Source organism: Tursiops truncatus, chromosome 3, assembly GCF_011762595.2.
Source record: "Tursiops truncatus isolate mTurTru1 chromosome 3, mTurTru1.mat.Y, whole genome shotgun sequence".
Lineage (NCBI taxonomy): Eukaryota > Metazoa > Chordata > Mammalia > Artiodactyla > Delphinidae > Tursiops > Tursiops truncatus.
Window position 1 is genome coordinate 34,555,687 of NC_047036.1, and position 14,930 is coordinate 34,570,616.

The 14,930-nt window shown below is 39.3% G+C and overlaps 1 protein-coding gene across 4 annotated transcripts in view; it reads right to left on the reverse strand.

The window, feature by feature from the left end:
- OXCT1 (3-oxoacid CoA-transferase 1) overlaps positions 1-14,930 on the reverse strand; it is a 144,570-nt gene that overhangs the window by 108,659 nt on the left and 20,981 nt on the right. For all 4 annotated transcript variants that reach the window (XM_073802083.1, XM_019930091.3, XM_019930094.3 and 1 more), the window contains exons 5-7: positions 14,523-14,672; positions 8,847-8,953; positions 6,375-6,435 (exon numbers count right to left, since the gene is read on the reverse strand). In XM_073802083.1, coding sequence (XP_073658184.1) covers positions 6,375-6,435; positions 8,847-8,953; positions 14,523-14,672 — 318 coding nt within the window. The remainder of the gene's footprint in view (positions 1-6,374; positions 6,436-8,846; positions 8,954-14,522; positions 14,673-14,930) is intronic.

Consider the following 14,930-nt stretch of genomic DNA (forward strand, 5'->3'; position numbering starts at 1 on the left):
CACGAATTCATCTGGAGACAAACTGGAGAACATTTATACCACAGAAGTCCACCCACTAGAGTGAAGGTTCTGAGCCCGACATCAGGTTTCCCAATTTGGGGTCCAGCAACAGGAGGAGGAATTCCCAGAGAATCATACTTTGAAGGCTAGCGGGATTTGACTGCAGGACTTCGACAGGACTGGGGGAAACACTGACTCCACTTCTGGAGGGCACACACAAAGTAGTGTGTGCATCAGGACCCAGGGGGAAGAAGCAGTTATCCCATAGGAGATTGAACCAGACCTATGTGCTAGTGTTGGAGGGTCTCCTGCAGGAGTGGGAGGGGGTGGGGTGGGGGGGGCGCGGCGGGCTCACCGCTGGGACAAGGACACTGGCAGCAGAAGTTCTGGGAAGGGGCTTCCCTGGTGGCGCAGTGGTTGAGAGTCTGCCTGCTGATGCAGGGGACGCGGGTTCGTGCCCTTGTCCGGAAAGATCCGACATGCTGCGGAGTTGCTGGGCCCATGAGCCATGGCGGCTGAGCCTGCGTGTCCTGAGCATGAGCTCTCCCAGAGTCCACCATTAGTCCCACCAAACAGCTTCTAGGCCCTAGTGCTGGGTTGCCTCAGGCCAAAAAACAAACAGGTAGGAAAGTCAGCCCTACCCATCAGCAGACAAGTGGATTAAAGTTTTACTGAGCTCTGTCCACCAGAGAAACACCCAGCTCTACCCACCACCAGTCCCTCCTATCAGGAAGCTTACACAAGCCTTTTAGATAGACTCATCTACCAGAAGGCAGACAGCAAAAACAAGAAGAACTACGATCCTGCAGCCTGTGGAACAAAAACGACATTCACAGAAAGACAGACAAAATGAAAAGGCAGAGGACTATGTACCAGATGAAGGAACAAGATAAAACCCCTGAAAAACACCTAAAAACACCTAAAGGAGAGAGGCAACCTTCCAGAAAAAGAATTCAGAAGAGTGATAGTGAAATTAATCCAGGACCTCAGAAAAAGAATGGAGGCAAAGATCGAGAAGATGCAAGAAATGTTTCACAGAGACCTAGAAGAATTAAAGAACAAACACCTAGAAGAATTAAAGAACAAACAAACAGAGATGAACAATACAATAACTGAAATGAAAAATACACTAGAAGGAATCAATAACAGAATAACTGCGGCAGAAGAACGGATAAGTGACCTGGAAGACAGAATGGTGGAATTCACTACTGCAGAACAGAATAAAGAAAAAAGAATGAAAAGAAATGAAGTCAGCCTAAGAGACCTCTGGGACAACATTAAATGCACCAACATTTGCGTTATAGGGATCCCAGAAGGAGAAGAGAGAGAGAGGACCCGAGAAAATATTTGAGGATATTAGAGTCGAAAACTTCCCTAACATGGGAAGGAAATAGCCACCCAAGTCCAGGAAGCGCGGAGAGTCCCAGGCAGGATAAACCCAAGCAGAAACACGCCAAGACACATAGTAATCAAATTGAGAAAAATTAAAGACAAAGAAAAATTATTAAAAACGAGGGAAAAACGACAAATAACGTACAAGGAAACTCCCATAAGTTTAAGAGCTGATTTCTCAGCAGAAACTCTACAAGCCAGAAGGGAGTGGCATGATATAATTAAATGATGAAAGGGAAGAACCTACAACCATGATTACTCTACCCAGTAAGGATCTCATTCGAATTCAATGGAGAAATCAAAAGCTTTACAGACAAGCAAAAGCTAACAGAATTCAGCACAACCAAACTAGCTCTCCAACAAATGCTAAAGGAACTTCTCTAAGTGGGAAACACAAGAGAAGAAAAGGACCTACAAAAACAAACCCATAACAATCAAGAAAATGGTAATAGGAACACACATATCGATAATTACCTTAAACGTGAATGGATTAAATGCTCCAACAAAAGACACAAGCTCACTGAATGGATACAAAAACAACACCCATATATATGCTGTCTACAGGAGACCCACTTCAGACCTAGGGACACATACAGATTCAAAGTGAGGGGACGGAAAAAGATATTCCATGCAAATAGAAATCAAAAGAAAGCTGGAATAGCAGTACTCATATCTGTTAAAATAGACTTTAAAATAAAGAATGTTACAAGAGACAAGGAAGGACACTACATAATGATCAAGGGATCAATCCAAGAAGATATAACAATTATAAATATATATGCACCCAACATAGGAGCACCTCAAAACATAAGGCAACTGCTAACAGCTATAAAAGAGGAAATCAACAGTAACACAATAGTGGGGGATTTTAACACCTCACTTACACCAATGGACAGATCATCCAAACAGAAAATTAATAAGGAAACACAAGCTTTAAATGACACAATAGACCAGATAGATTTAATTGATATTTATAGGACATTCCATCCAAAAACAGCAGATTACACTTTCTTCTCAAGTGCACACGGAACATTCTTCAGGATAGATCGATCACGTCTTGGGTCACAAATAAAGCCTCAGTAAATTTAAGAAAACTGAAATCATATCAAGCATCTTTTCCAATCATAACGCTATAAGACTGGAAATAAGTTACAGGGAGAAAAACGTAAAAAGCATTAACACATGGAGGCTAAAAAAATACGTCACTAAATAACCAAGACATCACTGAAGAAATCAAAGAGGAAATAAAAAATAACTAGAGACAATTGACAACGAATACACAATGATCCAAACCCTATGGGATGCAGCAAAGGCAGTTCTAAGAGGGAAGTATATAGTAATACAAGCCTACCTCAAGAAACAACAAACATCTCAAATAAACCATCTAACCTTACAAGTAACTAGAGAAAGAAGAACAAACAGAACCCAAAGTTAGTAGAAGGAAAGAAATCATAAAGATCAGAGCAGAAATAAAAGAAATAGATACAAAGAAAAGAATAGCAAAGATCAATAAAACTAAAAGCTGGTTCTTTGGGAAGATAAACAAAATTGATAAACCTTTAGCCAGACTCAACAAGAAAAAGAGGGAGAGGACTCAAATCAATAAAATTAGAAATGAAAAAGGAGAAGTTACAACGGACACCACAGTAATACAGAGCATCATAAGAGACTTCTACAAGCAACACTTTGCCAATTAAATGGACGACCTGGAAGAAATGGACAGATTCTTAGAAAGGTATAACCTTCCAAGACTGAACCAGAAAGAAATAGAAAATATGAAAAGACCAATCACAAGTAATGAAATTGAAACTGGGATTAAAAATCTTCCAACAAACAAAAGTCCAGGACCAGATGGCTTCACAGGTGAATGCTATCAAACATTTAGAGAAGAGCTAACACCCATCCTTCTCAAACTCTTCCAAAATACAGCAGAGGAAGGAACACTCCAAAACTCACTTTATAAGGCCACCATCACCCTGATACCAAAACCAGACAAAGATACTACAAAAAAAGAAAATTACAGACCAATATCATGATGAATATAGATGCAAAAACCCTCAACAAAATACTAGCAAACAGAATCCAACAACACATTAAAAGAATCATACACCACGATCAAGTGGGATTTATTCCAGAGATGCAAGGATTCTTCAATATATGCAAATCAATCAATGTGAAACACCATATTAACAAATTGAAGAATAAGAACCATATGATCATCTCAATAGATACAGAAAAAGCTTTTGACAAATTCAACATCCATTTATGATAAAAGCTCTCCAGAAAGTGGGCATAGAGGGAAACAACCTCAATATAATAAAGGCCATATATGACAAACCCACAGCAAACATCATTCTCAATGGTGAAAAACTGAAAGCATTTCCTCTAAGATCATGAACAAGACAAGGATATCCACTCTCACTGCTATTATTCAACATAGTTTTGGAAGTCCTAGCCACAGCAGAGAAGAAAAACAAATAAAAGGAATACAAATTGGAAAAGAAGAAGTACAACTGTCACGGTTTGCAAATGACATGATATTATTCATAGATAATCCTAAAGATGCCACCAGAAAACTACTAGAGCTAATCAATGAAGCTGGTAAAGTTGCAGGATACAAAATTAATGCACAGAAATCTCTTGCAGTCCTATACACTAACAATGAAAGATCAAAAATAGAAATTAAGGAAACAATCCCATTCACCATTACAACCAAAAGAACAAAATACCTAAGAACAAACCTACCTAAGGAGGTAAAAGACCTGTACTCAGAAAACTATAAGACACTGATGAAAGAAATCAAAGACAACACAAACAGATGGAGAGATATACCATGTTCTTGGACTGGAAGAATCAATATTGCGAAAATAACTATACTACCCAAAGCAATCTACAGATTCAATGCAATCCCTATCAAATTATCAATGGCATTTTTTACAGAACTAGAACAAAAAATCTTAAAATTTGTATGGAGACACAAAAGACCCAGAATAGACAAAGCAACCTTGAGGGGAAAAAACAGAGCTGGAGGAATCAGACTCCCTGACTTCAGACTATACTACAAAGCTACAGTAATCAAAACAATATGGTACTGGCACAAAAACAGAAATATAGATCAATAGAACAGGTGAGAAAGCCCAGAGATAAACCCACGCACCTATGGTCAACTAATCTATGACAAAGGAGGCAAGGATATACATGGAGAAAAGACAGTCTCTTCAGTAAGTGGTACTGGGAAAACCAGACAGCTACATGTAAAAGAATGAGATTAGAACACTCCCTAACACCATACACAAAAATAAACTCAAAATGGATTAAAGACGTAAATGTAAGACCAGACACTAAAGCTCTTAGAGGATAACATAGAACACTCTGACATAAATTACAACAATATGTTTTTTGACCCACCTCCTAGAGAAATGGAAATAAAAACAAAAATAAACAAATGGAACCTAACGAAACTTAAAAGCTTTTTCACAGCAAAGGAAACTATAAACAAGACAAAAAGACAACCCTCAGAATGGGAGAAAATATTTGCAAAAGAAACAATGGACAAAGGATTAATCTCCAAAATATATAAACAGCTCATGCAGCTCAATAGTAAAAAAACAAACAACCCAATCAAAAAATGGGCAGAAAACCTAAATAGACATTTCTCCAAAGAAGACATACAGGTGGCCAAGAGGCATACAAAAACCTGGTTAACATCACTAATTATAAGAGAAATGCAAATCAAAACTGCAGTGAGGGGCTTCCCTGGCGACGCAGTGGTTGAGAGTCCGCCTGCCGATGCAGGGGACACAGGTTCGTGCCCTGGTCCGGGAAGATCCCACATGCCACAGAGCGGCTGGGCCCGTGAGCCATGGCTTCTGAGCCTGCACGTCTGGAGCCTGTGCTCCGCAACGGGAGAGGCCACAACAGTGAGAGGACTGCATACCGCAAAAAAAAAAACAAAAACAAAAAAACTGCAATGAGGTGTCACCTCACACAGGTCAGAATGGCCATCATCAGAAAATCTACAAACAACTAATACTGGAGAGTGTGTGGAGAAAAGGGAACCCTCTTACACTGTTGATGGGAATGTCAATTGATACAGCCACTATGGAGAACAGTATGGAATTTCCTTAAAAAACTAAAAATAGAATTACCTTAAGACCCAGCAATACCATTACTGGGCATATACCCAGACAAAACCATAATTCAAAGGACAGATGCACCCCAATGTTCATTGCAGCACTATTTACAATAGCCAGGTCATGGAAGCAACCTAAATGCCCACTGACAGAAGAATGGATAAAGAAGATGTGTTACATATTTACAATAGAATATTACTCAGCCATAGAAAGGAACAAAATTGGGTCATTTGTAGAGAGCGGATGGACCTAGAGACGGTCATACAGAGTGAAGTAAGTCAGAAAGAGAAAAACAAATATCATACATTAACGCATATATGTGGAATCTAGAAAAATGGTACAAATGAACCGGTTTGCCAGGCAGAAATAGAGACACAGATGCAGAGAACAAACGTATGGACACCAAGGGGGGAAAGCAGGGGGAATGAATTGGGAGATTGGGATTGACATATATACACTAATATGTATAAAATAGATAACTAATAAGTAACTGTTGTATAAAAAAATTAAATTAAAAAAGTGAAAAAAGAATTTTCATCTGGAGACTTCACCCAAGAAGGTCCACTTTACTCAAGTACCAAAAGACTTTTATGAGCTGGTCAGCCTAATAGCTTGATTCCCAAACAGAGTGTTCTAGTGAGACCATAGCTAACCAGAAAGCTCATGTTCCAGCAAAACTTCAACTATGATATATTTAAATAGAATCCTTCAACATCCAAAATGAAAAAGTGGTTATTGTTTGCCCTCCTTCATGAAAACAAATGAACCATTGTACTTTTTCTTGAACTAATACATAACATCAACTTTGAAAATTAACAACAGGAAATCAGAAATAACCTCTTCTCTTACCTCCACCACTGTGGTTTCTGCAGCTTTGCACATCGGCAAGTTGAAATTCCTTGCACTTTTCCTACATTAGAGGAATAAGGAAGTGGAGAAAGAAGGGCAAAAATAAGTGTCTCTCTCAGCTTTAATTATAGATTAAAAGAATTTCTGTAAACCAAGACTTTGTGAATCTTTTTAAAAGAGTGTATCATATTTTCGATAAGTTCTATAGCCATTTTATAAACAAAAACAATACGATGGTCACTTCATTCAATTATATAGCTTTTTATGGGGTTAAGAGAAAGAGGGAATACTTTTCATATTCAACATAGTTATACACAGAAAAATAAAATGGATATTAATAAATCTACTCTAAAACTAATTTCTCTAAGTCTTTTACCTGAGATGCCACTTTGTTTTATAGTTAAATATTTCACTAAGCTTGCTCTTGTTAAAATATTAAGAAAAGTAGCAAGTGCTTTATATGAGAAGGTATAGTAATTATACTCCTATTAAAGAAACCTATTGCTGAAATTAACTGAAACATTCATCGGTGATTTGTGAGTCGTAAAGATCAGTGTGGAGAATCAACTTCTAATGAAATTTTTAAAGCTACAAGCCCCCCATCAGACCCTGAAGTGAAAAATTTTAAGAAGCGGCCAATTTTGCTGATGGTTCTGCATTGCCAAGTTCTTAAATTAATGCACTTCCTCTAATTATAAAAATCTTAATGTATTTTTGTTTCTGAGAGTGTAAATTGATAGGGAAAATTCTTTGGTAAAGAGAAATAATTCACAGCTATGCCTTAACAGCTCTTTGTGACACCAATGTTTCTTTCACTTGGATTCAAGGATAGGTGTGTCCTCAAGAGAGGAATCCTTGTGTACTTTGACAAGTTACCGTGTTGGATTCCACCAGACATCCAGCATCAAAAGCTCCAAGGGCAGAGTGGCCTGAGGTGCAGGCATGCAGAGCCTGCCCACTCTAACAATGGCCTAGACAGACCTCTGTACCAGTTGTCCCACTAAACGTGAAGGTCAGCCTAGAAGTCAGTATCTTAAGAATCTAGGCCACCTGACCACTGGGGACAAGCACTCTCATTTCACATCAAAGCTCAATGGCTACTGAGCAGAAACTACAGGCATAAGGTCTGTACTCAGAATAGCCCTTGTGCAGTCTTTAGATAACAGGCAATAAAGCACAGGATAAACTGATGGAAATACTTTAAAGAATTCATTTCCATTTGCTACTATACAATTTCATTAACCTTTAAAAAAAAACAACAACTAAGCTTTGCAAGCATTACATCAAGGTGTCAAATAAGGTAGACATCATTCAAAATGTCCTCTGTAATTGCCAAAATTAGTTATAATATCAAAAATTGGCTAAATCCTGGGACTTCCCTGGTGGTCCGGTGGTTAAGACCCACACTTCCACCGCAGGGGGCACGGGTGCGATTCCTAGTTGGGGAACTAAGATCTCATACGCTGTGGCCCGGACAAAAAAACAAAAACAAAACAAAAACAAATGAACCAAAAAATTGGCTAAATTCAAGAAATCAAATACAGTATTAATGTCATAGAAGATCTTCAGAAATGAACAAAAACATGAGAGTGACCACTGGTAATTTAATTGTGATTATACCAAAGCTGCATTTGATAAAGATAAAAAATATCACTAACTAAAAGCAGAAAAAGGCCAATATTATGAGAAAGACAAGTATTTCCGTAACCTAACAGGCGACGTCTTCAAGACCAAACATTTTGAAAAACTTTTATGAGTATATTCAAACGTGGCACAATTTGCAAAAACAACTATATAATCCCTAAATCCAAGATACTAAAACTTGGTATTTAGTATGCTTAGGGTGATCAAAAGATATTGAAATCTATTAAGTGGTTTAATATCTGTGGCTATCTAGATAACGAGAATGAAAGTTAAACATTATTAAGGGTAACCAACTTTCCAGACATAATCTTTATAAGCATTTCCTAGAAGACACCAATAGGCCTGGAAAAGAACTGACCTAAGTGATTATTAGCAATATTTTTCCATAATATCAAAGTAACAGGCATTTTAAGACAATTCATATAAATAACACTGTCAAAATTAAATATAATTGTGTGCTTTAGTCACATTTTTTAAGCATGTCACAACACTGTAACTAGTTTTGGCAACTAAAGTACACGGGCAAAAATAATTTGTATGTGACTATATACAAGGATATACAGATTCAAATAGTTAACAAACAGTGCACCATGGGTACCAACCAATCAGAACAGATGTCCTCAAGTGCATCAAACCAGCATGACTGCACAGCAATGGTTCTGCACCCACCTATATACACACACACAGGTGTGTTTGATTTTAAGCCATTTTTAAAATAAATTTTTAAATACCAAACACATCAAGATATCCATTTTGTAATCATAATTTCGGAAATATAAAGTTGCTGAAATGCATTACATTTAACATTTTTTAAAACCATTATATTACCTGAAAATCACATTTCCTGCTCGGTCTGCCTTCCAGGCTTTCACCAAAGCGAAATCCCCTGTGATTGCTTCCTCCAAAATAAAATGTTGACCATTAAACTCCCTCACCTGCAAGAGACAAAGAGGGCATTGTCAGGATCTGCAGAGGTCTTGTTTGGTTGTGCTCCCTGCTCTCATAGAGGCAGATAATAAGGATACAAGCCTAGTTAGAAAAGAGGGAGAGATCTAAACTGAAACTTCAAGGAAGAGTAGTGCAGGCAACCAGGGCTTCGTCAAAATGGTGAAGAGGGGCTTCCCTGGTGGCACAGTGGTTGAGAGTCCGCCTGCCGATGCAGGGGACACGGGTTCGTGCCCCGGTCCGGGAGGATCCCACATGCCGTGGAGCAGCTGGGCCTGTGAGCCATGGCCGCTGAGCCTGCGCGTCCGGAGCCTGTGCTCCGCAACGGGAGAGCCCACAGCAGTGAGAGGCCCGCGTACCGCGGGGAAAAAAAAAAAAAAAAAATGGTGAAGAGGCCACTGAGGGAGCAGCATGTGCAAAGGTTCAGAAGCAAGAGGAAGCTTGGCAATTGTGAGGAGCTGAAAGCTCCATATGCTTAAGGCATAGACTGTGTTAGCACTCACTTGATTATTTGTGTGAATAATTTACATACTGAACACGAAAAAGAGCCCCAGAAAACCATGTAAGTTGCATGAAATGGGCAATGAGTGGTTTTCCTACTTAAAATAGTTATAAAAATCCATTCATCTCTTCTAATGAATCCATCATCCTCTGTTGAGATTTTAATTGGGATTCCTAAAATTTGTAGAGAACTGACATGCTATATCCTCCCACCTGTGAGAATATAGGCCTACATTTTTTAAAGTCTTCTTTTACCTCCTTCAATAGTTTCATAGTTTTCCCTCAGAAAAAGCTTTGTATATATTTTCCAGCTTTATTCATAGGTGCTTCTTGGTTTTTGATACCACTGTGACTGTTATATTTTATTCTATTATACCTTCTCTCTGTCATTACTGGTCTAATGGAAGGCTATTGATTTTTGTATGTTTATTTACTTTTAATTCTACTCCAAATGGGAGGGGAGGGGAGGGGAGGGGAGAAGACGCATAAAGCAAAACTATGCCGCGGCATTTTGTTCCTTTTTTCTTCATGGGGACTTAGCTCTGGGAATTGAAAGGAAGAGGGGAAGTAACGTCAATACCTCTCTCCATCACCACAGGAGATGGGAGCCATTTGAAGGCCAAACTCCATTTTCATTCCTACTGCGCCCCCTAGTGGACAAATTACATGCATTTTATAGAAAGCTGGAGAAAGCTCCAGTACATTTACTTTTCTTTAACTGTGGTTTAAAACAAGAAATTTTCTTTTTTTTTAAATTATAGTTAATTTACAGTATTGTGCTAGTTTCAGGTGTGCAGCAAAGTGATTCAGACATATATATGTACACATATACATATATATTCTTTTTCAGATTCTTTTCTATTATAGGTTATTACAGATATTAAATATAGTTCCCTGTGTTATACAGTAGGTTCTTGTTTATTTATATACATATAGTAGTGTGTGTATGTTAATCCCAAACTCCTAATTTATCCCTCTCCCTCGCTTTCCCTTTTGGTAACCATAAATTTGTTTTCTATGTCTATGAGTCTATTTCTGTTTTGTAAATAAGTTCATCTGTATCATTTTTTTAGATTCCACATATAAGTGATATCATATGATATCTGTCTTTCTCTGTCTGCCTTCATTTAGTATGATAATCTCTAGGTCCATCCATGTTGCTGCAAATGGGATTATTTCATTTCTTTTCATGGCTCAGTAATATTCCACTGTATGTACATACCACATCTTTAACCATTCATCTGTTGATGAACATTTAGGTTGCTTCCATGTCTTGACTATTGTAAATAGTGCTGCTATGAACATTGGGGTGCATGTATCTTTTCGAATTAGAGTTTTTGTCTTTTCCAGATATATGCCCAGGAGTGGGATTGCTGGATCATATGGTGACTCTACTTTTAGCTTTTTAAGGAACCTCCATACTGTTTTCCATTGTGGCTGCACCAATTTACGTTCCCACCAACAGTGTAGGAGGGTTCCCTTTTCTCTACATCCTCTCCACCATTTATTATTTGTAGACTTTTTGATGATGGCCATTCTGACCAGTGTGAGGTGATACCTCATTGTAGTTTTGATCTGCACTAAAACAGAATCATTTCTTAAAGAACAGTTTCCTTAAAGACATTATCCCACTTTCCTGTTAGAAAAGCTTAATGAATTTAGGGAATCACTGATGAATGAGGATCATATTAATATGAACTTAGACAAATTATATGAAAGATATTTGTAACCTACACATCAATATAGTTTAAGTCTTATGTATTTCAGCCGTCACCAGAGATGATAGTTGAGGCCTTTACATACAGATCTAGAGAACTACATATACATCTAAATATATGCTAAGCCAGGGCAAAGTAAAAACATTGGCGTTTCTTTCTATTCCAGTTATCTAATTTCCTGAAGAGTCTACACATCAGCAGTTGCTAAGTGTTCACTATTCTAAAATTTTAAAACAGGGGAGGAATTGGTTTTGTCCAACTAGCTGTTATATTTACTTGAAAGAGTTATGCACGTCAGAGTGTCCACTTCCCCATCTTTCAGTCCTTTCTTGAATCCACTCCAGTCAAATTTTCACCATTCCAGAAAAATCCTCTTCTCCAGAAAAATCACTGTTTAAGGTCACCAATGACTTCCACGTTTCCAAACCCAACAGTCAATTTCCAGTCCTCTTACCCAACCTCTTCATACTCTGACATGGTTGATCACTCCCTCCTTTGTAAAAGTTCCCATCTTCCAAATCACCGGACTCCCCTGGGTTTCCTCTCCACTCACTAGACACTCTTTCCCATCTTATTTGCTGCTCCCTTTCCTCTTTTCAACTTTTCAATGTCAGGCCTCTTCTAAACCCTTAAAGGCAGAAGAACTGTTCTCTGTCTACACTCCAACCCCAGTCCCATGGATTTAAACACCACGTGCTGATGCCTCCAAAGTTCCTACCCCAGCTCTCAACCCTCTCGGAGCTGAGCTCGAGCCTACAGAACACCTCCTCTTGGAAGCTAGTGAATGTCTCAAAAGCACCAAGTCCAGGCAGAGCTCTTTGATTACCCCCATGCTCGGCCCTTTTCAATAAGCAGCATGCTTGATTCTTGTCTTTTCTTACTCAGTAAATCCTGTTGGCTCTACTATCAACATATTTCCCAATTGCAACCACTTCTCACAAATTCCACTGTTACCACCTTAGTCTAAACCACCTTCCACTCCCACCTGGATTAATACAACAGCCTCTTCATCCGTCTCCCTGCTTCTGCTGTTGGGTCTCCAGCAAAAAAACTCACTACCCAACAGCCACGGTGCTCTTTCCAAAATGTAACTCAGATCCCATCACTGTCCCACCATATTCAAAACACTCTGTTGTCCTCTCACCACACTCAGTAAAGGCCAAACTCGTGTGGTCTGGCTCCTGCCTCTCTTTAACCTCCAACCCTACCACTCTCTCCTCATTCATTCTGTTCCAGTCTTACTGCCCTGCTGTTCCACACATGAGGCAAGCCTGCCCTGGGACCCTGTCCTTCCTCTTCCTTCTGAGTAGAGCACAAACCTATAATCTTCACCCAGCTCATTCCCTATTTTATTCAGGTCTCTACCAAATGTCACCTACTCAGAGAGGTTTTCCCTGACCCAGCCTGGAGCACACCTTCCTGACCACACTCATCATCCTCTCTGCCTTTGCCCTACTTGATTTGTGTTCACAGCACTTCCAGTATTGACATTGTCTGTTTGTCTATTTGTTCTTTGTCGGGGGGACTTGGTCTAGAACACCCCTTTTTCCACCACGCTTAGACCAGTGTTTGACAAACAGAAGGTCCTCAATAACTATCACTGACCTAAGGAATTCACTCATTTCCTCTTCCCACCATAATCGAGGACAACAAAGAGCTAACAAGAATCATTTCAAGAAATTACTGTTGTATTCCTAGGGGATGCAGACAAAAATGACAAAACTGCTAGATTCTTACACCTCCTGAGATGAACCCAGGCATTCAGAACAGATTCTAGTCTATCCTATGTTTTCACCAGGAGAGTTAATGCTGTAACTTCTAGCAAGCTCTCAAAGCATTCACCCGATTTTGCCAGGCATCTTTATCTATATTAACCAAGATCCATCTTAATAATTAGGTTCCTGTCCTTTACTTTGTCAACAACTTTTTAAACCTAATTAGGCGGTAAAGAAAGAAGCAAGATAGCGTATTAACAAAAGCTTTGGGTCAATATAGGTCACTCTAATCAGAAAGGCAAAGCTCCAGATGGAGGACGCTGCTGGATAAACACTGGACAGCAGGGGACAAGGGCATGACCTTTATCTTCCCTCAAAACACGGACGTGCAGAGCTAACATCCCTATAAGCAGAAAGGTGATAAAAGCCCTTGATTTACTAAATTTTCGCTTCCCTAGAGATAAGCTCAGCATTTCTGCAACATTTGTTAATGCTCATGAGCCATGTGGGCAGGGAGAAGGGAAAGACACTAAAAATACAGCTGGCATGTGTCATTTTAAAAACTGGCTCAAACCTGAGGATCTCAAATACCTATATCTAGAGTTCTTTTCTTTTCTTTTTTTTTAAAAAAAGATTTTTTTGACGTGGACTATTTTTAAAGTCTTCATTGAATTTGTTACAGTATTGCTTCTGTTTTATGTTTTGGTTTTTTGGCCATGAGGCATGTGGGATTTTAGTTCCCCCACCAGGAATTGAACCCACACCCCCTGCATTGGAAGGCGAAGTCTTAACCACTGGATTGCCAGGTAAGTCCCTATTCTTTTCTAATATGTGAGTGAAGTTACCCAGTATAAAGATACCCCATCCTATCTAGCACTTTAAATAAAACTAAGTTATTCAGTTATTCAAATAGGTCCAGTATACAAAATGAAGGACAAAGGAGATAATATGAACCCTCTGTTCCATTATATAGTTATAACTGCCCCCGCTTTTTAAGATTGTAGACAAACTTGTGATTTCTTTGGCTTTTTTCTCCCCCTTCAATCACATCCAGAAGGGGCCTGAGCATGAAGAGTTTAATACCATATATAGCATACATTTACTCTATTTTCCACATAAACATAATCAGCAATTATAAATGCTCCTAAATTTCTTAAAACTTACCATAAAACTAACCTTGACTTGTACCTCTTCTATGGATTACAGATTCTTTTCTTCTCATTTATTTATTCTGGTCTCTCTATGTGATTTAAGTTACTAGCAGATGCTCAGTTTTAGCTAGAAATTTTACCTAACATGTTTACATTACGGAATGAATGACAGTGTTCTCACACAGATGTGTTTTGTTTTTTTTGCGGTATGCGGGCCTCTCACTGTTGTGGCCTCTCCCTTTGCAGAGCACAGGCTCCAGACACGCAGGCTCAGCGGCCATGGCTCACGGGCCCAGCCGCTCCGCGGCATGTGGGATCCTCCCAGACTGGGGCACGAACCAGAGTCCCCTGCATCGACAGGTGGACTCTCAACCACTGCGCCACCAGGGAAGCCCAACAGGTGTGGTTTTATACTTAGTTACCCAACAAGTCCACCTGGAATCCTGTGCTGATAGAGATATCCAGCTTTCTTACCTCTCTTGGCTTACTGGCAATGGCAATGCTGCCATCTTTGTTGTATTTGATCGGTGACCCTCCTTCTTGCACTAGGGTCCCATACCCTGTGCTGGTGTAAAATGCAGGAACTCCAGCCCCACCTGCACGAATCCTCTCTGCAAGCGTGCCCTACAAGTGAAAAAACAACACTGCATCAGAAGTCCATTAAACACTTCTGTCTGCAGACACAGAAACACTTACAGGCACCATCCCTGTATTCTAGGTGTTTACCAATCTAAACCACACCCAGCAGTGCATACTGGTTTGTCTCGCTGACACTGCAGGCTAGAATATCAATGTAAAACAGTTACTATCTTTCTAGACAACAACCTCTCTATCCTTAATCCTTAATTCTTAATGGAACTGCTTATTTGTATATTAGTGCTT